Here is a 25,890-nt window from a genome sequence, read left to right as displayed (position 1 = left end):
TGCGGCTTTTTATTTTTATTTGCTGCATTAATGTGGAACCAGAAAGATGCTCAACTGCATCACACAGAATCTCATACGGAATACTGGAAATTATAGTCAAACCAGTGAAAGGAAAGCACTTAAAGAGAGAGTTAGCAAACAAAACAGATTCATCAACCGTACATTTATTTAAATGACCGGTCAGGGGGAAATATAAACAAAAATGACAGCTAGACGAGACAAGTTAATGCAGAGATTATTCCAAGCCTTTCTAAGGCTTTGGAATTTCAGACAATTCTTTCCCTCTTCAACCAGGCAAACGGCAAACATTTCCTATAGCAACTGCTTACATCCGTCCCCTCAAAATTGGTAATCGCTCTGAGACAACTGCAAAATATGTCTTTGACATCATCCACCTTTTAATCTGGTCAAAACAGGTTTGTATCAATTCCTCTGGTAGAAAATTTATTTATCTCACAACCAGGTCACGTTGACCAATTCAGGTGGGCAGCCTCGTTGGCCTGAAGCGGCAAAACAAAGTTTTAGTCCAGTGGCACCTTTAAGACCAACAAAGTTTTATTCAAGGGAGGGACGGTGGCTCAGTGGTAGAGCATCTGCTTGGGAAGCAGAAGGTCCCAGGTTCAATCCCCGGCATCTCCAAAAAAGGGTCCAGGCAAATAGGGGTGAAAAACCTCCGCTTCAGACCCTGGAGAGCCGCTGCCAGTCTAAGTAGACAATACTGACTTTGATGGACTGAGGGTCTACTTCAGTGTAAGGCAGCTTCATATGTTCAAAGTATGAGCTTTTGTGTGCACACACACTTCTTCAGATACAATTAAATGGAAATTACCAGTCCATACATACAGGTAGAAAGGAAAAGGAAAGGTCCCCTGTGCAAGCACCAATCGTTTCTGACTCTGGGGTGACGCTGCTTTCACAACGTTTTCACGGCATACTTTTTACAGGGTGGTTTGCCATTGCCTTCCCCAGTCATCTACACTTTCCCCCCAGCAAGCTGGGTGAGCAGTAAATTAGCATAATGAAAATGTTCAACAGATTCAAGGACCGAACAGGAATAACAAGCTTAGTTTATATTGTGACCGTTTGTTTGAGTTTAAATCCAGGGGGAAACATAGTGAAGGAAATAAATATGTCAAATTTGGAGGTCACCCATTGAATGTCCTGGAATAATAATACATCATATTTGATGATGGACACTGGTACCGGAGCTTGCAATAAAGCCAACGTTACTGCTACATACACCCAGACAACACAATAACTGAACCTCACATCAACTATACCATCTTAGACTTATTCAGATGCTCATTTTCTAACCCTGCATATGCCAACAATGCCCTTTGGTTTTTTACATAGGGCAAACAGGTCAAACCCTACCCCAAAGGATAAATGGACACAAATCTGACATCAAGAATCACAAGACTGAGAAACCTGTAGGAGAACACGTCATTCTTCTGGACCCCAAAGTAGCTTCAGGAACAGACTTGAAATGGAAATCACTGAGTTGCAAGTTATTACAACTGTAAGAACAATGGAGTCCCCAGGACTTAACAGGGACATTGGTTTCTTATCTCACGTTAACCTCATCCAGCCCTTACATCTGCATCCTCACCAATCCCCCAGAAGGGCCACATGTCCTCTTTATGTCTTATTTGGAATAATAGGCTAGAGTAGTAGATTGTAATGTAACATAATGAATAATAGAATGTAATGTGATTTGGAACGGTCAATTGGAATGTATTTCTCTGGTCTGCGAACAGGGGAGATAACTCTACACAGCCAATCATCCCACTTCAAAGAAGAAGATGCTGTAAAGTCACCTCCATGCTTGGGAGGAGATGGATGGAGAGTAATAACGGGGTCTCAATTACACTCACCATTCCACAGTTAAGGATATGTCTGCCCATCAGTCTCCAAATCTGACATATTTTTTCCTTCACTATGTTTCCCCCTGGATTTAAACCCAAACAAACATAAACCAAGATTGTTATTCCTGTTTGGTCTTTAGATCTGTTAAACATCTTTAGTATACTATCTGCTAATTTACTGTTCACCCTCTACCCAATGTTCCCTCTAAGCTGCAGAGTCTTGTGAGCAAAAATTCTACTTTGTGAGCTACTGGTATTAAAGTTGTGAGGTACTGCATAAACTACTGTGCTCTGGGGGGTCAATTTTCCTGAGCTAAGTCAAAAATGTGTGAGCTGGAGACTAAAAATCTGTGAGCTAGCTCACGCTGACTCAGCTTAGAGGGAACACTGCCTCTAACTATATGTACGGACTGGTAATTTCCATTTGATTGTATCGGATTAAGTGTGCGGGCACACAAAACCTTATACCTTGAGTAAAACTTTGTTAAAGGCGCTACTGGTCTTAAACTTTGTCACGCGGATAGTTACATTTAATCACCGAACAAATTATCCAATGTTTCCATTACTGGTGGCCTATTTAACATATATAGACGGTATATATAAAAAGTTTAAAAGCCAACAGCTCTTGGCGTGAACCAAGAGCAATGGAAGAAAAGGACCAAAAGAAAAAGACTGAGGAAAATGATCATTAATTGGCAGTGACCATTAATTGGCCACGAGAGATGCTTACCTAATAAACCTGGTGAGCTACTACACGGAAAGCCCTGTTTGCTACAGCCAATCACCTCGTGACAGACAGTTAGAGAACATGGAGAAAGGCTTCTGTGGAAGATCATAGGGAGCAGTAAGATTATACGGCAGCGGTCAGTCCTTAATATGCAGACAGGTAGCCCGTGCAGATTTTTCTAACAAACGGAAGTTTTCTTAGAGAGGAAGAAGCTACAAAAAGGAGACAAATTTTTTTTACCCATTATCTAGGCCAGATTCTCATGTATTGTTGGCGAGGGTGAGTGGGAGAAGAGCTGCTCTAACATTCAATCAATCAGTCAATCGTTTCTTTCGATACAAAATCAGCTCTGAAGAATTAGCAATAGTAATAAAAAAAAGATAAGAGGATTAAAAGGTACGGGGAGAGCCAGTTTGGTGTAGCGGTTAAGTGCGCGGACTCTCATCTGGGAGAACCGGGTTTGATTCCCCATTCCTCCATTTGCAGCTGCTGGAATGGCCTTGGGTCAGCCATAGCTCTCATAGGAGTTGTCCTTGAAAGGGCTGCTTCTGGGAGAGCTCTCTCAGCCCCACCCACCTCACAGGGGGAAGGAGATAGAGATTGTGAGCCACTCTGAGACTCTGGGATTCGGAGTGGAGGGCGGGATATGAATCCATCATCATCATCTTCTTCTTCTTCTTCTGTAGCGCAATGGCAATCTAACAATGAGCACAAATCATGGAGTGGCGAAGAGGTACTTTTTTGGGGCTTCAGTTGTGGGTTCGCGTATCCCGCACTTCCAAAAGCAAAATTTCGAACTTTATTCGTTGTCTCCTGGGAAAACTCTGCAAGGAGTTCCGATCTTCCTGATGATGAGAACTGGAACTATATATTGAGATTGGACATCGTTTTAAAATGGGCAGGATGTGTTTGGTAGTCTCTACTTTCCCTGTTTGGCATGGATGGAGCCATGGAGAGTGTGACGTGATGGTATCTGCCTTCCAAGACGGTCAAGGGTAGAATATTAAAGTGTGCAAAGGTAAAGATTCTCCGATATTTGGAGATCACGAGGGATCTGAGGTAATCTAATGGTTGAAATCATTTTGTATATTGGAAAATAATTGGATGGTTCCAGGCCGGGGTGGAATTCTAGCAGGAGCTCCTTTGCATATTACGCCACACACCCCTAATGTAGAGGAAGAAGAACTGCAGATTTATACCCCGCCTTTCTCTCTGAATCAGAGACTCAGAGTGCTTACAATCTCCTACATCTTCTCCCCCCACAACAAACACCCTGTGAGGTGCTTGGGGCTGAGAGGGCTCTCACAGCAGCTGCCTTTTCAAGGACAACTCTGCCAGAGCTATGGCTAACCCAAGGCTATTCCAGCAGGTGCAAGTGGTGGAGTGGTGAAATCAAACCCGGTTCTCCCAGATAAGAGTCCGAACACTTAACCACTACACCAAACTGGCTTTCCAATCCTCTACGAGCTTACAAGGCTCTTTTTTGTAAGCTCTTGAAGGATTGGCTACATCAGGGGGGAGTGGCCTAAATATTCAAAGGAGCACCTACTAGAATTTCACCCCGGTTCCAGCTCTGTCCAATTGCAGAGTCTGATCTCAAAGATGCCGTTTAACTGTTTCTTTTGATTTTTGGTGCCCAAGATGCAATAAGACTTGTGGGGAAAGGCCAGTCTCCTGGAGCTTTCCATCTATTGTTCTTTGTCAGGCTGAAGCTTAATTCGCAACAAGACAGAAGTACTTTTTTTAGTAAAAGCATGGCTGACCTACTTTCAGGTAGGGGCGATATTTTCATTGAAGACCCATGTTCTCTCATGGCTATCCACCACGCTTCAGATGCAAGGCACAGAAACAAGAACCTCTAATGTGGACCTAAATCAGGGGTGTCGAACTCATTTGTTATGAGGTCCATATCTGAAATAAATGAGACCTTGTCGGGCCGGGCCAGGTGTGTCATTAAATGTAACGCCTGGTAGTGGAGATATAAACTTTCTAAAGGACAAACACAATTAAAGAAATCAAAAGATAGAGGATGATTATAATATGACAGCAGGATTAAAGATAGCGGCTAAACGTAAAAATTGTATCGTAATAGGTGATTTTAACTACCTGCAGATTGATTGGGTCAATATGTGTTCAAGTCGAGAGAAAGAGATTGAGTTTCTTGATGCTCTCAATGATTGTGTTATGGAGCAGATGGTCTCAGAATCTACCAGGGGTGGGGCGATCCTGGATTTGGTCCTAAGTAATGCCCAAGACTTGGTGAGAGATGCAAAAGTGATCGCACCGCTTGGGAGCAGTGACCATAACGTTATTGATTTCACCATTTGTATAAATAGGGAGTTGCCCCAAAAGACCAGCACAACCACGTTTAACTTTAAAAGGGGAAAATTCTCTGAGATGAGGAGGCATGTGAAGAGGAAACTGAAAGGAAAGGTAAATACAGTCAAAACCCTTGGGGAAGCTTGGAGGCTATTTAAAACTACAATCCTAGAAGTTCAGATAAAATATATACCACAGGAAAGGCACAAACAGGTATAAGAAATGGCCTGCATGGTTAACAAACAAAGTAATGGAAGCTGTAAAAGGTAAGAAGGACTCCTTTAAGCAGTGGAAGGCTAGTCCAAGTGAGATTAATAAAAGGGAACACAGGCTGTGGCAAATCAAATGCAAGACTGTGATCAGGCAGGCAAAAAGGGACTATGAGGAGCATATTGCAAAAAACATAAAGACCAACAATAAAAATTTCTTCAAATATATTACTGAAGGAGGATAGGGAAATGGCTGAGAAGCTGAATGCATTTTTTGCCTCCGTTTTCACTGTGGAAGATGACAAGTGTTTGCCTGCTCCAGAACCACTAATTTTGGAAGGGGTGTTGAAAAACCTGAGTCAGATTGAGGTGACAAGAGAGGAGTTCCTACAACTGATTGATTAATTAAACTAATAAGTCACCAAGTCCGGATGGCATACATCCAAAATTTCTGAAAGAATTCAAAGGTGAGCTTGTGGATCTCCTGACAAAAATATGTAATCTTTCATTGAAATCTGCCTTCGTTTCTTTAAAAAGGGTTCCAGAGGAGATCCGGGAAATTACAGACCAGTCAGTCTAACTTCAATACTGGGAAAATTGGTAGAAACCATTATCAAGGACAGAATTAGTAGGCACATGGATGAACACAAGTTACTGAGGAAGACTCAGCATGGGTTCTGTAAGGGAAGATTTTGCCTCACTAACCTGTTACATTTCTTTGAGGGGGTGAACAAACATGTGGACAAAGGGAACCCGATAGATGTTGTTTACCTTGACTTCCAGAAAGCTTTTGATAAAGTTCCTCATCAAAGACTCCTTAGTAAGCTCGAGAGTCATGGAGTAAAAGGACAGGTCCTCTTGTGGATCAAAAACTGGCTAATTAATAGGAAGCAGAGAGTGAGTATAAATGGGCAGTCTTCGCAGTGGAGGACGGTAAGCAGTGGGGTGCCGCAGGGCTCGGTACTGGGTCCCATGCTCTTTAACTTGTTCATTAATGATTTGGAGTTGGGAGTAAGCAGTGAAGTAGCTAAGTTTGCAGATGACACTAAATTGTTCAGGGTGGTGAGAACCAGAGAGGATTGTGAGGTACTCCAAAGGGATCTGATGAGGCTGGATGAGTGGGCGTCAACGTGGCAGATGAAATTCAGTGTGGACAAATGCAAAGTAATGCACATTGGGGCCAAGAATTCCAGCTACAAATACAAATTGATGGGGTGTGAACTGGCAGAGACTGACCAAGAGAGAGATCTTGGGGTCGTGGTAGATAACTCACTCAAAATGTCAAGACAGTGTGCGATTGCAAAAAAAAAGGCCAATGCCATGCTGGGAATTATTAGGAAGGGAACTGAAAACAAATCAGCCAGTATCATAATGCCCCTATATAAATTGATGGTGCGGTCTCATTTGGAATACTGGATACAATTCTGGTCACCGCACCTCAAAAAGGATATTACAGCGTTGGAAAAAGTGCAGAAAAGGACAACTAGAATGATTAAAGTTTTGGAACATTTTCCCTATGAAGAAAGATTAAAACGCTTGGGGATCTTTAGCTTGGAGAAACGTCGACTGCGGGGTGACATGATAGAGGTTTACAAGATTATGCACGGGATGGAGAAAGTAGAAAAAGAAGTACTTTTCTCCCTTTCTCACAATACAAGAACTCATGGGCATTCAATGAAATTGCTGAGCAGGCAGGTTAAAACGGATAAAAGGAAGTACTTCTTCACCCAAAGGGTGATTGTGGAATTCACTGCCACAGGAGGTGGTGGCGGCTACAAGCATGGCCAGCTTCAAGAGGGGACTGGATAAAAATATGGCACAGAGGTCCATCAGTGGCTATTAGCCACAGCACAAACACACATACATATATATGTGTGAGCCAGTTTGGTGTAGTGGTTAAGTGTGCGGACTCTTATCTGGGATAGCCGGGTTTGATTCCCCACTCCTCCACTTGCACCTGCTAGCATGGCCTTGGGTCAGCCATAGTTCTAGTAGGAGTTGTCCTTGAAAGGGCAGCTGCTGTGAGAGCCCTCTCCAGCCCCACCCACCTCACAGGGTGTCTGTTGTGGGGGAGGAAGGTAAGGGAGATTATGAGCCGCTCTGAGACTCTTCGGAGTGGAGGGCAGGATATAAATCCAATATCATCATCATCATCATCATCATCATCATCATCATCTTCTTCTTCTTCTTCTTCTTCTTCTTCTTCTTCTTCTTCTTCTTCTTCTTCTTCTTCTTCTTCTTCTTCTTCTTCTTCTATATTTGGCCACTGTGTGACACAGAGTGTTGGGCTAGATGGGCCATTGGCCTGATCCAACATGGTTTCTCTTATGTTCTTAAGAATTTTTTTTTAAAAAAAAACTAGAATAAAACATGCTTAAAAGATTAGCACTTTTGCAATATTTTGTTTATTTAACTGGCTCTGATAACTGGTGCCTCTTGTTCTGAATTATTGCATCAAAATCTGGAGACAATGTTTGTGCTGTAGCAATTTTCAATATGCTGTTCAGGTGTTGCTCGCAAGTGTATCTGTAACTTACAAATCTACTTTTGAATTATTGACATTCATTACGTAAATCTCATGGTCAATGCTTTGAGCCTAAGACAAAGAGGAAAACATGAAATGGTTGGGCATTGTAAGCTTTTGTACGTAAGCTGTTTCATGCCAAGTTCAGCCAATGGAGAAAACAGTGGCTTTGCTCTGTAGCTTAACTGAGCAAGCCTGGCAAAACAAGCTGTGATGCAGAAGGAAGCAAGAGAGGGAAAAGGAAGCAGACAACTATCAATTGCTCGTGGACCTGATCGGAGCCTTCTGGGGGCCTGATCCAGCCCATAGGCTGCACGTTTGACACCCCTGACCTAAATGCTTGGGATGGCCCCGAGGAACTCTACGCTCTTCTGAGTAACATCTTTGAGTGGTCTCTGGCCTATAGGACATCCATTTAGCCTCAACCAGGGCAAGGGCTTTATCTGCCCTGGCCGCGGCCTGTTGGAACATGCTCCCAATTGAGATCAGGGCCCTGCGGAACTTATTACAGTTCTGCAGGGCCTGTAAGATTGAGCTGTTCTGCCAGGCTTTTGGTTGAGGTGACGGACGCCCAAATTATTTCAGCCTTTCCTATCTATAGCCCCTACACAGTGCCTTGCTGCTTTTTGATATTTTTGGGGCATTGGAGTTTTTGGGGTTACTTATAGGATTGCCAAGTCCAACTCTAGAAATATCTGGGGACTTTGGGGGTGGAGCCAGGAGACTTTGGGGGTGGAGCTAGAAGGAGGGGGGAAACGGCGCCGGGGAGCGTGGCGAGCCACCCCATCTCAGAGCGGGCAACGCCGCTGCGCAGCTGCCGCCTCTTCTCCGCTCGCCGTGGTTGCTCCTCCGAGATGGGCTCAGGCTGGGCCTATCTCGGAAAAGCAGCTGCGGTGGAATTGGAGGGGGGGGGGGTGGAGGCGGGCCGGGGGCGTGGCAAGTTACGAGTCTGGGTCCTAGAAGGGCCTGGATTTGCGGCTCGCCATGCTCCTGGCCTGCCTCTGCCCTCCCTTTCTCTGGTTTTGCCTCGGAGGTGGGGCGGGTGATGCCACTGCGCAGCTGCCGCCTCTTCTCCGCTCGCCATGGCTGCTCCTCTGAGATGGGCTCAGCCTGGGCGCATCTCGGAGAGCAGCTGCGGTGGGTGGGGAGGGGGCGGCAGCGGCGTGGCGTCATCGCCCGCTCCGGGATGGGGCGGCTCGCCATGCTCCTTGGCGCCGTTTCCCCCTCCCCCCGCTTCCATTTTTTTGGGGAGCGGGGGAAGAGGCTGGAAATCCTGGGGTCCCCCGCCAGGGCGGGAGGGTTGGGAAGCCTAGTTACTTATATATATGTTTTTCTGACACAAGGCGTGGTTTTTTTCACTATCAACTGTTGATTCTATTCATTGTTTTACTGTTTTATCTTACTGGTTTCATGAAGCTGCCTAGAACCCATTTCGGGGAGGGGGGGTAGGGTGGGGTATAAATTGAATAAATGAAATGGATTTAATTAATTAAAATTTGCAGCGCTGCAAACTACTGAGAAATTAAACCGTGATCACAAACAGTATCAATTTATCCATGACGTACGTTTATGTCTCTGAAGAACAGACAAAGTCCTACTATTCGCCCTGCCCCCCCCCCCCCCACTATGTTCCTCTCTGGAGAAAAAAGAAGTCACAATATAACAAAGATTCCTAGCCCTTAAACATAAGCATGCTGAGCCCGTTACACCTTGTAAATGAAAATGATCAACACTACCAGCAAATCGGTCACCTGTAATTTTAATTACCGCCAATTTTAACACCTTTCAGGAAAGTGTTATTGCTTAACTCACATTCTGCTGATATTCAATTGAAACTAAATATGCATGGTTCCCACTCTTCCTTTGAAGCGTCTCTGTTCACAGGAGCTTGACCGCAATGGAAGCCTTCTTGGCTAACTGAAGCAATGGCCATACTGTAGATACCAGATTACTACAACTCCCATCAGCCCCAGCCAGCATGGTCAATGGCTGGGGCTGATGGGAGTTGTAAGCAAAAAAACATCTGCAGAGCTACCGTTGGCCACCCCTGCTATATGGGATCACTTATTACTGAGGACTACCACATAAGGAACGTGATTATGCTCAGTACAGGGCCTACTGTAAACTCTTGGAGGAATGGCTCCATCAAGGGTGTGTGGCCTAATATGCAAAGGAGCTCCTGCTAGAAGTCCACCCCTGGTTATGCTAAGTAACTAGGACAGCTCTAATACGTTCCTAACAGCAGAGGCTTAGCAGCAACTTCTATAGCAGTACACATAAAATTTCAGCGTAAGGCAGAGATCCCCCCCAAAATATTCAAGCCTGGAGGAACCTATGGAATTCTGATCCAACATGGTGGGCGTCGCCACCAAACGGTTGTCACAAAATGGCTGCCAAAGCGGTCAAGGGCAGACATATCATCCAGGAATACATGGAGCTGCTTCACCACGACACTTTTTACCACCCTCCCCCAAAAGTTAACTTTGGAGATTGCTCCACAATCAGTCACCTCATCCTTTGCAGAGTTCTAATAAATGCTTCCTTCAAAGGTTTGGGGAAAGCCCCCCTGAATAAGTGAGGCATTAGCAGTTTTAGTCAGTGGCTTCAGTACCTTTACTTGGTATGATTTTAGAAGCCAGGATGGGCACATGTCAAGGGTGCACGTGGTGGTTCTCATACGATTAAGGAACCTGTAATTGATTGATTAACTGATTGATGGAATTTCTATGGACTGATGGATTGATTGATGGAATTTCTACCCTATTTATTTATTTATGGGATTTCCATCCATCCATCCACCTATCCATCCATCCACTCACCCATCCATCCATGCACTCATTCATTCATCCACCCATCCACGCACCTACCCACCCATCTATCCATCCACTCACCCACCATCCATCCACATTCATTCATATATCCACATCCATCCATCCAATCATCCACCATCCATCCACTCACTCATCCATCCATCCACCCACCTACCTACCCACCCACCCATCCATCCACCCACCCACCCATCCATCCATCCATCCATCCACATTCATTCATATATCCACATCCATCCATCCACCCATCCATCCACTCATCCATCATCAATCCATCCATCCATCCACTCATATATCCACATCCATCCATCCATCCATCCACTCATCCACCATCCATCCACATTCATTCATATATCCACATCCATCCATCCATCCATCCATCCACTCATCCACCATCCATCCATCCATCCATCCACTCACCCATCCATCCATGCACTCATCCATTCATCCACCCATCCACGCACCTACCCACCCATCTATCCATCCACTCACCCACCATCCATCCACATTCATTCATATATCCACATCCATCCATCCAATCATCCACCATCCATCCACTCACTCATCCATCCATCCACCCACCTACCTACCCACCCACCCATCCATCCACCCACCCACCCATCCATCCATCCATCCATCCACATTCATTCATATATCCACATCCATCCATCCACCCATCCATCCACTCATCCATCATCAATCCATCCATCCATCCACTCATATATCCACATCCATCCATCCACTCATCCACCATCCATCCACATTCATTCATATATCCACATCCATCCATCCATCCATCCATCCACTCATCCACCATCCATCCATCCATCCATCCATCCACTCACCCATCCATCCATGCACTCATCCATTCATCCACCCATCCACGCACCTACCCACCCATCTATCCATCCACTCACCCACCATCCATCCACATTCATTCATATATCCACATCCATCCATCCAATCATCCACCATCCATCCACTCACTCATCCATCCATCCACCCACCTACCTACCCACCCACCCATCCATCCATCCACCCACATTCATTCATATATCCACATCCATCCATCCACCCATCCATCCACTCATCCATCATCAATCCATCCATCCATCCACTCATATATCCACATCCATCCATCCATCCATCCATCCATCCATCCATCCACTCATCCACCATCCATCCACATTCATTCATATATCCACATCCATCCATCCATCCACTCATCCACCATCCATCCATCCATCCATCCATCCATCCATCCATCCATCCATCCACTCACCCATCCATCCATGCACTCATCCATTCATCCACCCATCCACGCACCCATCTATCTATCCACTCACCCACCATCCATCCACATTCATTCATATATCCACATCCATCCATCCAATCATCCACCATCCATCCACTCACTCATCCATCCATTCATCCACCCACCTACCTACCTACCCACCCATCCATCCATCCACATTCATTCATATATCCACATCCATCCATCCATCCATCCATCCATCCATCCATCCATCCATCCATCCATCCATCCATCCATCCATCCATCCATCCATCCATCCATTCATATATCTACATCCATCCATCCATGAAACTTCCATCCTGTTATTTATTTATGGGATTTCTTTCCTGTTATTTATTTGTTTATTCATTTATGGGATTTCTATGCCCCCCCCCCCCCCATCCCGACAAAGCAGGCTCAGGGCGGGTTACAAGAGACTAAAATACAATATCCATTGGCGAGATCAGTGCGAAATGACTCCTAGCTAAAGGACAAGTAGGTGCTTCTGAGACCTTTGAGAGACAGGATTTACTCTGAACTTCGCCTCCAAGTTGGAACAGACGAGAGATAATTTACAAGCAAAAACCCCTCACAGCTAGGGGCTGAATTAACATGGCCGTCAGGGCTGGAGTTTGGTGGAATCAAGTAACTTTAAACAACTGAGCTGGAAGAGATTTAATTGATGCAATAGTTGTGTGCGTGTGGGGGGGGGGGGGGGGGGAAAGCCTTCATTGCCAGCAGCACCTCCACTTCATAGGCTTGCAAACGGTCTCTATACCATGCTGTCATATTTACCCCAAGCCTCCAGTCAACGTTGCTCCAGTCATTTCCCAATCTCCATCATATCCTGCAGTCCCCTCGCAAACTATGGAGCTGTGGGTCTACCCAAGAAGAAGAAATTGGATTTATATCCTGCCCTATATTCTGAATCCCAGAGCGTTCACAATCCCCTTTACCTTCCCTCCCCCCCCCAACAGACACCCTGTGAGGTAGGTGGGGCTGAGAGAGCTCTCCCAGAAGCTGCCCTTTCAAGGACAACTCCTATGAGAGTTCTGGCTGACCCAAGGCCATTCCAGCAGCTGCAAGTGGAGGAGTGGGAAATCAAACCCGGTTCTCCGAGATAAGAGAGCTCTGGCTGACCTAAGGCCATTCCAGCAGGTGCAAGTGGAGGAGTGGGGAATCAAACCCGGTTCTCCCAGATAAGAGAGCTCTGGCTGACCCAAGGCCATTCCAGCAGGTGCAAGTGGAGGAGTGGGGAATCAAACCCGGTTCTCCCAGATAAGAGAGCTATGGCTGACCCAAGGCCATTCCAGCAGGTGCAAGTGGAGGAGTGGGGAATCAAACCTGGTTCTCTCAGATAAGAGTCTGCACACTTAACCACTACAGGCTCTCTCAAGCATGGTACAGCAGGCCAAGGAGTGACCCTATTTATGGTCCCAGACAGCCCATCATTCCATGAAGTGACAAAGACCTCCGTGGTCAATGGGGAACCCCTCCAACACCTCCCCCCCAGGGCCACTTGGAAACCAACAGGATCCATTCATTTATACGGGAGGACCATTCATATTAGTCCCGTGCTCCTGAAGGGAGGAGACAGTAGTTTCACCGTGGCAAGAGGCTGAACCTCCGGCACCCCAATCACATCACTGCCCAGTTACACGGTGCAAACAAAGTCCTTTCTTCTTTTTCTAGTCTTAGCCTCAGGGGTGGAATTCTAGCAGGAGCTCCTTTGCATATTAAGGCACACGCCCCTCCCCGATGTAGCCAATCCTCCGAGAGCTTGCAGGGCTCTTTTTCGTAAGCTCTCGGAGGATTGGCTACACCAGGGGGGGTGTGGCCTAATATGCAAAGAAGCCCCTGCTAGAATTCCACCCCTGCTTTGCATTCTTCGGTGGGTCTTTTGACACGCAATGAATAGGAGCCAAGCGCTTCCCATAAGTGCCTCCAATCCGAGCTGTGGTGCTGGAGAAGACTCCTGCGCATTTCCTTGGACAGCAAAGGGGACGGATCAGCAGACCTTGGAGCGCCTAAAACCAGTCATGCCATTGGAAGGAAAAAAAATCACAAAACCGCGACCGACTCTAGCTCTGTTTCGTCATTTGGGACTCCCTCAGCAAGTAGGCTGATTAGAATCATAGAGCTGGAAGGGACCCCCCCAGGGTCGTCTACCCAACTGCCTGCAGAAGGTGGGGTTAGTTTGGCCTGAGCTTGTCAGGGCTTGCTTGGGAGTTCAGCAGGGCTGGCCGCGAGAGCCGGTTTGATGTAGTGGTTAAGCGCACGGACTCTAACCTGGAAGAAGTGGGTTTGATTCCCCACTTCCTCCACGTGCAGCTGCTACGTATATATGGCACGGATAAAGTTGGAGACGTACAGAGCTGACTTGAAGCTTGGAGGTTTCAAGCTAGATGCTAAAAAGAACAGGAAGAGGCAATAAATGCTGGGAGTCCGGCAGCAGGAAACGATTTGCGAAAGAGGAAGACAGGCTGGGATCTCGGGCTGCTATCCTCCAGGGGTGGGACCTGGAGACCTGGGGATCTCCCAGAATAACAACTCATCTGCGGAGTGCAGACGACAGAGATCGGTTCCGCTGGAGAAAACGGATGCTGGGGAGAGTGGGCTCTACGACATTGCACCCCTCCGAGGTCCATGGCCTTCCCAAGCTCCGTCCTTAAAACTCCAGGAGTTTCCTGACCTGGAGTAGGCAACCCTCCTCCCCTGCCAGTGGTCAAGGAGGACCTGGTAACCCTAATTGGATCAGATGGCAATGAATCCTGATGGGCAATAGGGTATTTTGTGCCACCAGCAAAGCTTTTTTTGTAGCAGGAACTCCTTTGCCTATGAGGCCACACGCCTCTGATGTAGCCAATCCACCAAGAGTTTAAAAAGGTCAAGGTGGTCCCCTGCGCAAGCCCCAGTTGTTTCCGACTCTGGGGTGACGCTGCTTTCACAACGTTTTCACGGCGGACTTTTTAACGGGGTGGTTTGCCATTGCCTTCCCCAGTCATCTACGCTTTCCCCCCAGCAAGCTAGATCCCCATTTGACCGACCTCGGAAGGATGGAAGGCGAGTCAACCTGGAGCAGGCTACCTGAACCCAGCTTCCGCTGGGATCGAACCAGGTCGTGAGGGTTCCGACTGCAGTTCTGCAGTTTTACCACTCTGCACCGCGGGGCTCTTTTATACCAAGGTGTATAAATCCAGTCTCCTCCTCTTCCTCTTCTTCTTCAGGGACTGCTAATGTATTTCACCATATTTTTTTCGGGTGAGGACTGGCTTGCTTCGCTGTCCCCAATCAGCTGGATTACATGCTGGCCAGTCTATCATTTTGAATCCCCTTCCCCCATATGTAGGATAGCAGGCTATCCCCTGTTTTTATTTCTAAGGAAAGGAAAGGTCCCCTGTGCAAGCACCAGTCGTTTCCGACTCTGGGGTGACGTTGCTTTCACGACGTTTTCACGGCAGACTTTTTACGGGGTGGTTTGCCATTGCCTTCCCCAGTCATCTACACTTCCCCCCCCCAGCAAGCTGGGGACTCATTTTACCGACCTCAGAAGGATGGAAGGCTGAGTCAACCTGGAGCTGGCTACCTGAGCCCAGCTTCCGCTGGGATCAAACTCAGGTCATGAGCAGAGGGCTCCGACTGCAGTACTGCAGCTTCACCACTCTGCGCCATTGGGCAGGGCTCTTTGTATAGGATCTACTGTAAACTCCAGGAGGATTGGCTACATCAGGGGTGCGTGGCCTAATAGGCAAAGGAGTTCCTGCTACAATAAAAAGCCCTGGCTACCAGAATAGACAGGACAACGTTAAAAGAATCCACAGAACCCTCCCCCACATCCTATCAAAGAGCTACCAATACAGAAACTGTTTTTCTAATAGTACTTTCTATATATGAGGCGATGGGCCCTGCCAGAGAGCTCCCGATATGAAGACAAGTAGGATATTGACCGAAAAAACGGAGGTGGTTCGTCAAATCCTCTGTTTTGATGATGTCTGGAGAGATCACGTTCTTTGAACGAGAAAACCTGCCTCCGACGCAGCATTTTCTGTTGCCGGCCTCGAGTAACGGGAGCGGTTTTTGAAAATTAAACTAAGGAATACGTCCTCTCCCCCGCCCTTACGAAAAAGCAGTGTGTGGTCTTGCCGACTGCAGTATTTCAGGACCTGAGAGGAGCATCCAATCGAGCCTCCATTCTCGATCTGGATTATCAAACAGCTCTACCACAGTTCTGACGGTGTAGGCCTGCCGTGGATGGACTCGCTTAATGTAAGAGCCACGTAGAATAAGGTCAAACGTTTGAGAGCCACAAGAAGAAGAAGACTGCAGATTTATACCCCGCCCTTCTCCCTGAATCAGAGACTCAGAGCGGCTTACAATCTCCTATATCTTCTCCCCCCACAACAGACACCCTGTGAGGTGGGTGAGGCTGAGAGAGCTCTCCAAGCAGCTGCCCTTTCAAGGACAACTCCTGCGATAGCTATGGCAGACCCAAGGTCTCATCAGCAGCTGCAAGTGGAGGAGTGGGGAATCAAACCCGGTTCTCCCAGATAAGAGTTCGCCCACTTAACCACTATAGCAAACTGGCTCTCCACAAGGCAGGAATGAAGGAAGGAAGCCAGCCAGCTAGTCAGCCCGTTTCATTTTGGGAAGGAGCTCACAGGAGCAGAGCTCCAGAACCTCTCAATTTTATTGCACTCTTTCTTTCTTACCTCCCCCCCCCCCCACCCCAAATACTTGCTTCTGGGCTCCACTGTACAAACCCTGTGAGGATGTTGCTAAACTCTAAGATCTGACAAGCTTTCTAATATTTCCCCCCACAAAAAAAATGAGAAAATAACCAAAACATATCGAGCAGACAGGTGGAAATCATTATGCCACTGTGACAGCATAGGAGAAAGTAATTTAAAAAGTACGAAGGGAGTAAGGTTTTATGAAGACAATTATAATCCAAGAAGGATTTTAAGGTAGATGCTGAGCAGATATAATTTAGTACACCTTCCGGTGATTTCAGGGATATGTGGTATATGTAAATGAGTTATGCAAACGAGTTGTGCCACTGAGCTCCGGCACCTTTTCTCTATGAAATGGTCCCTAGAAGGAAGGGAGGGAAATAGATGGGGAAGGAGGGAAAGGTGGAAATAAAGCAGCTTTAAACAAATTCTCCAAGCTGCCAGCTGGCTTGGCTGGGAAGTGATTTAAAAGAGACAAATGTCTTCTACAAGCCAGTGGGTGGAGTGGTGGGGGTGAAGAGTCACACAATATGTGTGAAAGAGCCACATGTGACTCCCCCGTCGCAGTTTGGCCGTCCTGGTGTACACCATTATATACATGACCTCTTGGGACAAAGATCTCTTTCATATTTGCTATTTAAAAAAGTAGGGGGGAAAGGAAAAATATTAGGCAGGGGGAAACCCACACAACACTTGTAGCTACATCTGTCCTCCGAAGTGAGGGTATCGAAACAGAGCCTATAACCTAGCTGAAAACCAAGTTTCACTCCCGTGCTATAAATGACTTTTTCGGTCCCATATTTCATGGCAAAAAAAAAAAAAAAAAGACAAATAGGAATTGATGAGGTAATTACTAGAAAACAAAACACTCCCCCCCCCCCCCCCCCCGGCAACCACTGTGAGCTTACGCTTGCCTTTCCTCTCATCATTCTACGTGATTTAATGCACTTGACATAATACCTCGAACCTTTACACAGTGTAAATTAATAACAGCATCTGCCGAGATTTTTAGTTAACATTAGTAATTTATAGCTTTTCCAGCGTAAAGCCCGACTTTCAAGGCTGCGCTGACATTAGCCCGGGGGGTTATACTCGTTTTTTTACAGAGACACGTGGCGTTGAGTGAAACACATTTGCTTCCGTGGAATGTTATTTTTGTTGTTGTTGCATGATCAGAGCGCTGTTTGTGAATCGATCTCACCGTAACAATACGGTTTACAAAATCCAACTCTAGGCTTTAATCCTTTTTTTGACGGTACCAGTGACACAGAGTACCACACACTTTTAAAAAAAAGACTGCCTTCTTGAATATATATATATATATATATAATCGTGGAGCATCAGTAACCAGATAGTATTCTCAAATTTCAGTGATCTAGTCAGCGGCGCCTTCCTCATGTGCTGTGCTGTGTTTCATGTGGTACATGGCTTTAGCTGGCCAAATCTCCGCCCCCCCCTTCACCACTGAATCAGTAGAACAGTAAAGATCTTACTCTCTCTCTCTGTCTCCCTCTCTCTCTCTCTCTCTTTTTTTTTAGCAGTGGCATATCAATGAAGCACAGATGTGTATTCCAACCTTGCATGGATGAGCACACTGTTCAATAGTGCTGGCTCACGCCGTATCAGGGCAAGTTATCACTTCCCATGAAGGCCTTCTTATCGCCAGGGCCCAGAGAGGTGGCTGCAAATCGCAGCCTCTTTATTTCCAAGGCGGTTTTGCTGAACATTCAAGCTTCAAAGATTCACACTTCCAAAACTCTATAAGAGTTTGTGAACGCTCAATTTGCCAAAACTGTTTACAGTGTAATTGGGCACCGTACCTGTGTCCATGAGATAGCGAAGGCGCTTCTCCACCAGCGCGGCTCGGGTGTCAATTTGCTTCTGCTCATTCTCTAGCGCTGCCAATTCTCCCACAACATACTGACTGGTGTCTTTGAACCCTTTCTGTTCAAGAGAACAAACAAGAAAGGAAATACATCACCTTGTTAAGTTGCATTTTTTTTTTCACCCCCTTCCTTTCCGGAAACACTTAGTAGGGCACTTACCTAAATATCATGCTCGCTTGTAAAATAGGAAAACACTCGTGATTCATGAATCGCACCCTATTTGCCAGACTTTGTTGTGAGGGATATCCTCGAAGGCTGGCTTTAGGGGTCTGAGCTCCTTTCCTGACTTCTTAAAAAGTCTACAGAATTTTGTTTTGTTTTGTTTATTTCTGTTGATTTATATCCTGACCCTCCCATAAAGGGCTCATTTTTTCCTCCGTGTGAGATCTATTCTACTACAAACTGAGGGAAGAGTCCAAATACGGTTCATTCGGGGAACAGTTCGCTAACTTATGAAGAAGCTTTTTCCACAACAAAAGGAAACGCACATGATTCATTTCGACACCTCCAACTTTTCAGCCACTGTGTTTTGATAAGGACAGGAAACAGGAATCTACTGAATATGGCTAAAAACACAAATGCTAAAGACTTAAAAACCCCGAGTCCTGTGAATACTCCTTTTTTGGGGGGGGGGGGGGGCGGGGAGGGTAGGGGGTTATTTATTATTTGTGTAATTTCAAATGTCGACAACTCTACAATAGCAGCACAAGCTTCTTCAGGTTTTCCCTACAGCAATTTCTCGCCCCACTACCCAACAGCCCGGCCAAAGTATTGTAAATTATTGTTATTCAAAATTCTTATCCTAACTAGTGACGGCCAAATTGATTTATACAGATTCTTGGGTGCAAAAAAAGCCAAAAGAAAAATGAAAATAAAATTCTGCAAACTGGAAGCTTTTGGTTTATTTCCCACACACAATATTTAAATTTTCTTTCCAAGTCTTTCGTATGACAAACTTTACTTAACGCTTGGAAGAAAAAGAGAGAAGGAGATTTAAGCATTTTGGTCTTCAATCCTCTCGGCATTTCCCTGTAAGTCCCACTGAATGTCATAGGAATTACTTCTAAGTAGATCTCCCTCAGAGTGCTCCCCTAGACTATTCATGTTGTCCTGAAGACAGATACATAGCCCACATTAACAATCTTCTCACTGTGTGTGTACAAGAGTGCAAACACATTAACTGAAGTTACCAGAGAGTTGTTTCTCTCTCTAGATCAGGGGTCCCCAACCCCTGGGCCGTGGACCGGTCCCGGTTCATGGCCTGTTGGCAACCGGTCCGTGAGTTGTATAATTATTTCATTATATATTACAATGTAGTAGTAATAATAATAAGACAATGACATTGGATTTATATCCAGCACTCTACTCTGAATTTCAGAGTCTCAGAGCGGCTCACAATCTCCTTTACCTTCCTCCCCCAAAACAGACACCCTGTGAGGTGGATGGGTATGAGAGAGCTCTCCCCAGAAGCTGCCCTTTCAAGGACAACTCTGTGAAAAGCTATGGCTGACCCATGGCCATTCCAGCAGGTGCAAGTGTAGGAGTGGGGAGAGCCAGTTTGGTGTAGTGGTTAAGTGTGCGGACTCTTATCTGGGAGAACCGGGTTTGATTCCCCACTCCTCCACCTGCACCTGCTGGAATGGCCTTGGGTCAGCCATGGCTCTGGCAGAGGTTGTCCTTGAAAGGGCAGCTGCTGTGAGAGCCCTCTCCAGCCCCACCCACCTCACAGGGCGTCTGTTGTGGGGGAGGAAGGTAAAGGAGATTGTGAGCCGCTCTGAGACTCTTCGGAGTGGAGGGCGGGATATAAATCCAATATCTTCTTCTTCTTCTTCAAACCCAGTTCTCCCAGGTAAGAGTCTGCACACTTAACCACCGCACCAAACACTTTAGAAACAAAGTGCACAATTGTATCATCCCAAAACCATCACCCCCCACCTTGGAAAAATTGTCTTCCATAAAACCGGTCCCTGGTGCTAAAGAGGTTCGGAACCGCTGCTCTAGATTATAGATAGATGTCTTTCTGTTTCACAAGGAGTGGGCAATTTGTTTTCAAACCCTGTTTTGGAGAACACAGAACTTCCGAATCAACTGTGACGTGGGGGTGAGAAACTGCTGTAGGGAAATCCTGAAGGAGCTTGTGCTGAATGTCAACAGTTGAAATTACACGAATAATAAACTGAAACTCTGCTATGGCGTTCAGTTTCAAAATGGCGACAGGAGGCAAGTTCCACAGAGACAGCCTCTTGAAATTCCTTCGAAAGCACTTACAAACCTCTTCAGGGATCTTCAGCAACTCCAGAGCAGGTTAAGGCAGAGATGCTCAACTGTCTGTTCCAATGAGTTATAAAAAAGGTAAAGGTAGTCCCCCCCCTGCGCAAGCACCAGTCGTTTCTGACTCTGGGGTGACGTCGCATCACACCGTTTTCACGGCAGACTTTTTAATGGGGTGGTTTGCCATTGCCTTCCCCAGTCATCTACGCTTTCCCCTCAGCAAGCTGGGGACTCATTTTACTGACCTCAGAAGGACGGAAGGCTGAGTCAACCTGGAGCCAGTTACCCGAACCCAGCTTCTGCCAGGATCGAACTCAGGTTGTGAGGAGAGCTTAGCACTGCAGTACCGCAGCTTTACCACTCTGTGCCATGGGGCTGCTCCAATGAGTTATACTCAGGGCTTTTTCCTGTGTGTAATGGTATCTGCGGTACCTTTCCCCTCAGGCTTTCCCAAGTCCTGAGGGGCGAATTGGTGAAAATCAGGGGTATCTTATATACAAGTATTGCTTCTTAACCCCCTCCTCCAAAAAAATAAATAAAATAAATCCCTCTGGAATTATGTACAGATATTATCTTTTGGGAAAAGGACAAACACTGGGATATCAGCAACCCACACTTGTTGCAGAATAAGACAGCCAGTTACGCACAGTGACAGAGAATGATTTCTCCCTTCAAACAGTTGCTGAGTGCATCAAGGCAGAAATTTATGACTGAAAACGAAGATTCGGTAAAAGCCGATAGGGTAGTTCGTGCCTCTCTCAAAACCAATGAGTGCTGGGCATGGAAATTTACGGGGGCGCCTCCCCCCGCCCAGCTTTAAAAAGGGGGGGGGGGTATTTTACTTGCGTTGTCCTTGTACCCATGCAAAAATAGGGGGGGAAACGGATGTTGCAACCTCTGAAGTATATGAAGAAAAAGGCAAAGGAGCGGGGGAGGGGAGAAACAGTAATGATGATGATGATGATGATGAAGAAACACTAATGGTAATAATGAAAAGAGGAAAGGCATCTATAATTTCTTTGCTGTTCATATGAAACTTTGCCGGTGCCAGCTCTCAAGACGGCACAAAATACTATTGGATTAAAAGGAATGCTGTGTCAGGATGAAACTTCCCCAGAGTTCATGTGTATGATTTGCATATATATTGTGAACTTGCTGATCAAGACCTCTCCAGCTCTATTAAAGAACAACTGTTCTTAAGTAATACAAAAAAAAAAAATTATCAGCTGGCAGATTGCAAAAAAAAAAAAATGAGTTAGCAGCTAGCCTTTTGGTCCACAAGTAGGACATTTCGTATTCTCTAGATGGCACTGAATCGCCTCAGCCAAAAACAATAACTTTTGCTTCGCAAAACAGTAGACGGCAAGAATGTCCATCCTGAAGGGATAACACACACACGCAAACAAACATCTGTGCGATGCCCCCTTGACAAAATAAAAAAGGAAAGCAAGGGGGGGAGAAACACCCGTATTTCTGCTTCTGTCCTGCAGCTGTCTGTCAAAAACAGCTTTCCCCCTGCGGTCTATCAAATATTTCCCTCACAAATCAATTTTACACATGATCAGCCCATACCCCTACTGAGCTGAACCTCCCCGTTAATTAAGTGAAGAAATTACCATATATATTATATTAATGCAAACATCATTCAGCTAGTAATTCACGGCTGATCTGGATAATGGAAGGGTTGAACACCCATTAACCCAAGCCAACAAAATGGGTTGGCTGAGAAATTCTAGCAGGTCTCATGTGACTCTTCCCTCTAACTGCTGCTCTGCGGTATCTGCTATTGTAATAATTAAAATCCTCCCGGTAGATCAATACTGGAATCTCTTTATGGGAAGAGCCTTGATGGAAATGTCTCAAGGAAGGCTGGGAGCTGTGGAACTCTGAAAAATTCATTTTTTTTTTTATCTGACAATTATCACCACGCCGCAGACTAATTCAACAGCGCGGCCCCTCTCACTCCGCTTTGAATGCGCTGGAGATTGACATCTAAGAAAAACCTAACATCTCATTTTAACAAATAAAGGCACTATTTCCGCATACAGTTGAGAATTATCAGCAATCGTGAAACCAGACAAAAAATTAATATACATTAAGCACTTCATCTTCTGTTGGCTTCCTCTGAGTTTCAGTTATCGCTCCCTTCTCCTCATTCCCTCTCTTTGTATCTTCCTGTATTGATCTCTGCCTTTTCATCTCTGGAAAAAAAAGGAAGGAAAGACATGTAAAAATTATTATAATACTTGATATTTGTGTATTGAAACGCGGGCTTACATTATCTGGTTTTAATATATTTATTGTGAAATGTTATTAAATCATAAGATGGGGGGTGGTTGGAGGAGGTGGTGGTAGAGAATTTGCTTTTTAAAAGAATACTTTCACCCACCTGGTCTGGTTTCAACATATTGACTGAATGACTGCAGCTGAGTTTTCCTGACTGCAGAATCCTTGCCGAACACGACAGGATTTCTAAAACGTTCTGTCACTTTTTGTAATCGCTCAGCACGATGGTCTTCCATCTCATTCTGCCAGGGGAAAGAGGGGAGGGGGAAATATAATAATAAACCTCACACAAAATTCTTTCACCTATAAATGCGAAGTTAGAAGTTGAGAAGATATGTTGCAGCAGGAGAGTTTTATGTGGAGGAAAACCTCACGACTGAGGTTACTCCTTTATGTCAGACAGAAACGATAATCAAGATCTAGGAAAAGGGAGGTGGTGTTTGGTCTAAAAAAAAGCCTTACACAGCTGTACATACGCCCCTGATTCATGATTTATCAGTTTCAAAAGCATTGGGGCTTTACTCTGTTCCACACGCTGGTTGTCCCAGTAAAGAATTTTGTCCTTCTGAATGGGTCCACAGGCTTGTATGACAAGAATAACTCATTTCTGATTTTATGCCCATTGAGATAAACCGCTAATGCTGGATGAAGGATAAAAGGCAGGATTATAATACTACCCCAATGAACTGCCGTTTCGTCAGCTATAACTTTCTGAATCCAGATTTGTAAAGTAAGCCCTTTATGGCTAAGGAAAAATGACGAATGCTCGTCTTCCAGAGCTTCCTATGTTAATACTGGTAACAAATTCAAATGGGTCTATCGACGTGAAATATCCCAGAAGACTAAACCACCACAGCGTGTGGAAACTGCAGATACCGAGGTGCTGTGTACCAAACAAATATTTCATTTTATACCCTAATCTATTATTATTTTTATTAAGTGTTTTGAAAGTAAATAGGGAAAGGCTAAGATGCATGACTAATAGCTAAGCCCGCTGAATGCTGAAACTGGTTATCAAAAGCTACCAAGACTTTGCCCTTCCTTTGCATTGAGATAATTGGTAATGAGGTAGTCCTCCAATGGCCTATTCTCTAGCCTCAAGGAGGCCTGGGATACAGAATCCTCCAGGGAAGGTAACAGTTTATCCTTCTTCCACAAACACAGAATGCCTCATTTATAGACGTGTAAACTGCATTTTATTAAAAAAAACCACAAATCCAACTCGAGGCTCAAAGCTCTCAGAGAACAGATGGACCCCACATATTATTTATTACTCCATTAACAAAATAACTGCTTGGACCTACTGACTGCCCTTTGTAGAAAGCAAGCTTTTTTTTTTCTTTTTCTTTTTTAAAAAGGAACTCCCAATTAATTAAAAAGAGTGTATTTAAAAAGAGAAGTACCAATTTTTTTTTTTGGTCACATTGACTGGCACCAAATTGACCTAATGGTGTGTTATTTATTAACTTTTATTTCTTTTAACACATCACTCTAGAAACATCAGTGAACAAGCCGCTATGATTTTGGCTTTTTTTGTGAAAGGAAAAGGACTGTCAGACGGTTGTTCATACAACAACCGTCTGACAGTCGAAACAGAGGTCTTTACCAAAATAAACAAACATGGCTAATTTTTTAGGCCTGGCAACATGCTAAAATATCAGTGCGATTAGCCAGCAAATCCCATTTTAAGAAGCCTTTTTATGACTAGGGACTTCTACCACTTTACAAATGTATTCCTCTAAGCCTGTTAATTCAGTTAGCCTTTTCAATCCATTGTATTATTTCGGGGCCGGCTTCATTTTGCATTAAATCCACTGCAGAAAGCTAAATTGAACACGCACAAAAAAAAAAAAATAATTCAGGCTCGATCTAGGCTTCCCTTTGTTCAAAAGATAGAGACTGAAAGTCCTCTGCTGCTGCCACACACTTTCATCACCAATTTATCGGAACCAACAGTGTAAGGGGGGAAAAAAGCAATGAAAGTCATTGTTTTGGGGACATCAAAGCATCTCTGTATCTGGAGGAAAGGAAATCCTTTCAGTCAGCAAGTGCATACACCCGGAGACTGCAGGTGGGTGAAAAGTTAGACACAGAGTGCAACTGCCCCTTAGTCATTGAAATCTTTTTCACTTAGCAGTAAAGGGTGCAATGAACTAATAAGATGCACCAATATGTACATGGAAATCTATGTTTCTATTGTCTGAGGGAGAGTGAGAGAACAAGAAAGCCAGCTCTCACATACATACACATGTAACAGGATTACTCTACCGCATAGGAACTACGATGCCCAGGTAGCTATATTTGAGTCCAGTGGCACCATAGAGAGCTAAACACTATTTTTGGGGTATGTGTTTCGGAGAGTCTAAGACTCCCTTTGTCAAATAGACACCAACAAGATTTCCGGGGTATGTGTTTCAGAGAGTCTAAGATTTACTTCGTCAATGGACACAAACAAGATTTTCGGGGTATGTGTTTTGGAGAGTCTAAGACTCCCTTCATCAGATAGACACCAACAAGATTTTCGGGGTATGTGTTTCGGAGAGACTCCCTTTGTCAGATAGAGACCAACAAGATTTTCGGGGTATGTGTTTCGGGGACTCTAAGACTCCCTTCGTCAGATAGACACCAACAAGATTTTTGGGGTATGTATTTTGGAGAGTCTAAGACAACCTTCATCAGATAGACACCAACAAGAATTCCGGGGTATGTGTTTCGGGGACTCTAAGACTCCCTTCGTCAGATAGACACCAACAAGATTTTTGGGGTATGTATTTTGGAGAGTCTAAGACAACCTTCATCAGATAGACACCAACAAGAATTCCGGGGTATGTGTTTCGGAGAGTCTAAGACTCCCTTCGTCAGATAGAGACCAACAAGATTTTCGGAGTATGTGTTTCAGGGACTCTAAGACTCCCTTCATTAGACAGACACCAACAAGATTTTTGGGGTAT

The 25,890-nt window shown here is 45.2% G+C and overlaps 1 protein-coding gene across 1 annotated transcript in view; it reads right to left on the bottom strand.

The window, feature by feature from the left end:
• EHBP1 (EH domain binding protein 1) overlaps window positions 1–25,890 on the bottom strand; it is a 527,871-nt gene that overhangs the window by 78,766 nt on the left and 423,215 nt on the right. Inside the window, 3 exon segments of the mRNA XM_060230596.1 lie at window positions 18,317–18,440; window positions 22,748–22,854; window positions 23,043–23,181. Coding sequence (XP_060086579.1) covers window positions 18,317–18,440; window positions 22,748–22,854; window positions 23,043–23,181 — 370 coding nt within the window.

The sequence above is a fragment of the Heteronotia binoei genome, chromosome 1 (assembly GCF_032191835.1).
Source record: "Heteronotia binoei isolate CCM8104 ecotype False Entrance Well chromosome 1, APGP_CSIRO_Hbin_v1, whole genome shotgun sequence".
NCBI lineage: Eukaryota > Metazoa > Chordata > Lepidosauria > Squamata > Gekkonidae > Heteronotia > Heteronotia binoei.
This window is presented reverse-complemented; position numbering and strand designations above follow the sequence as displayed.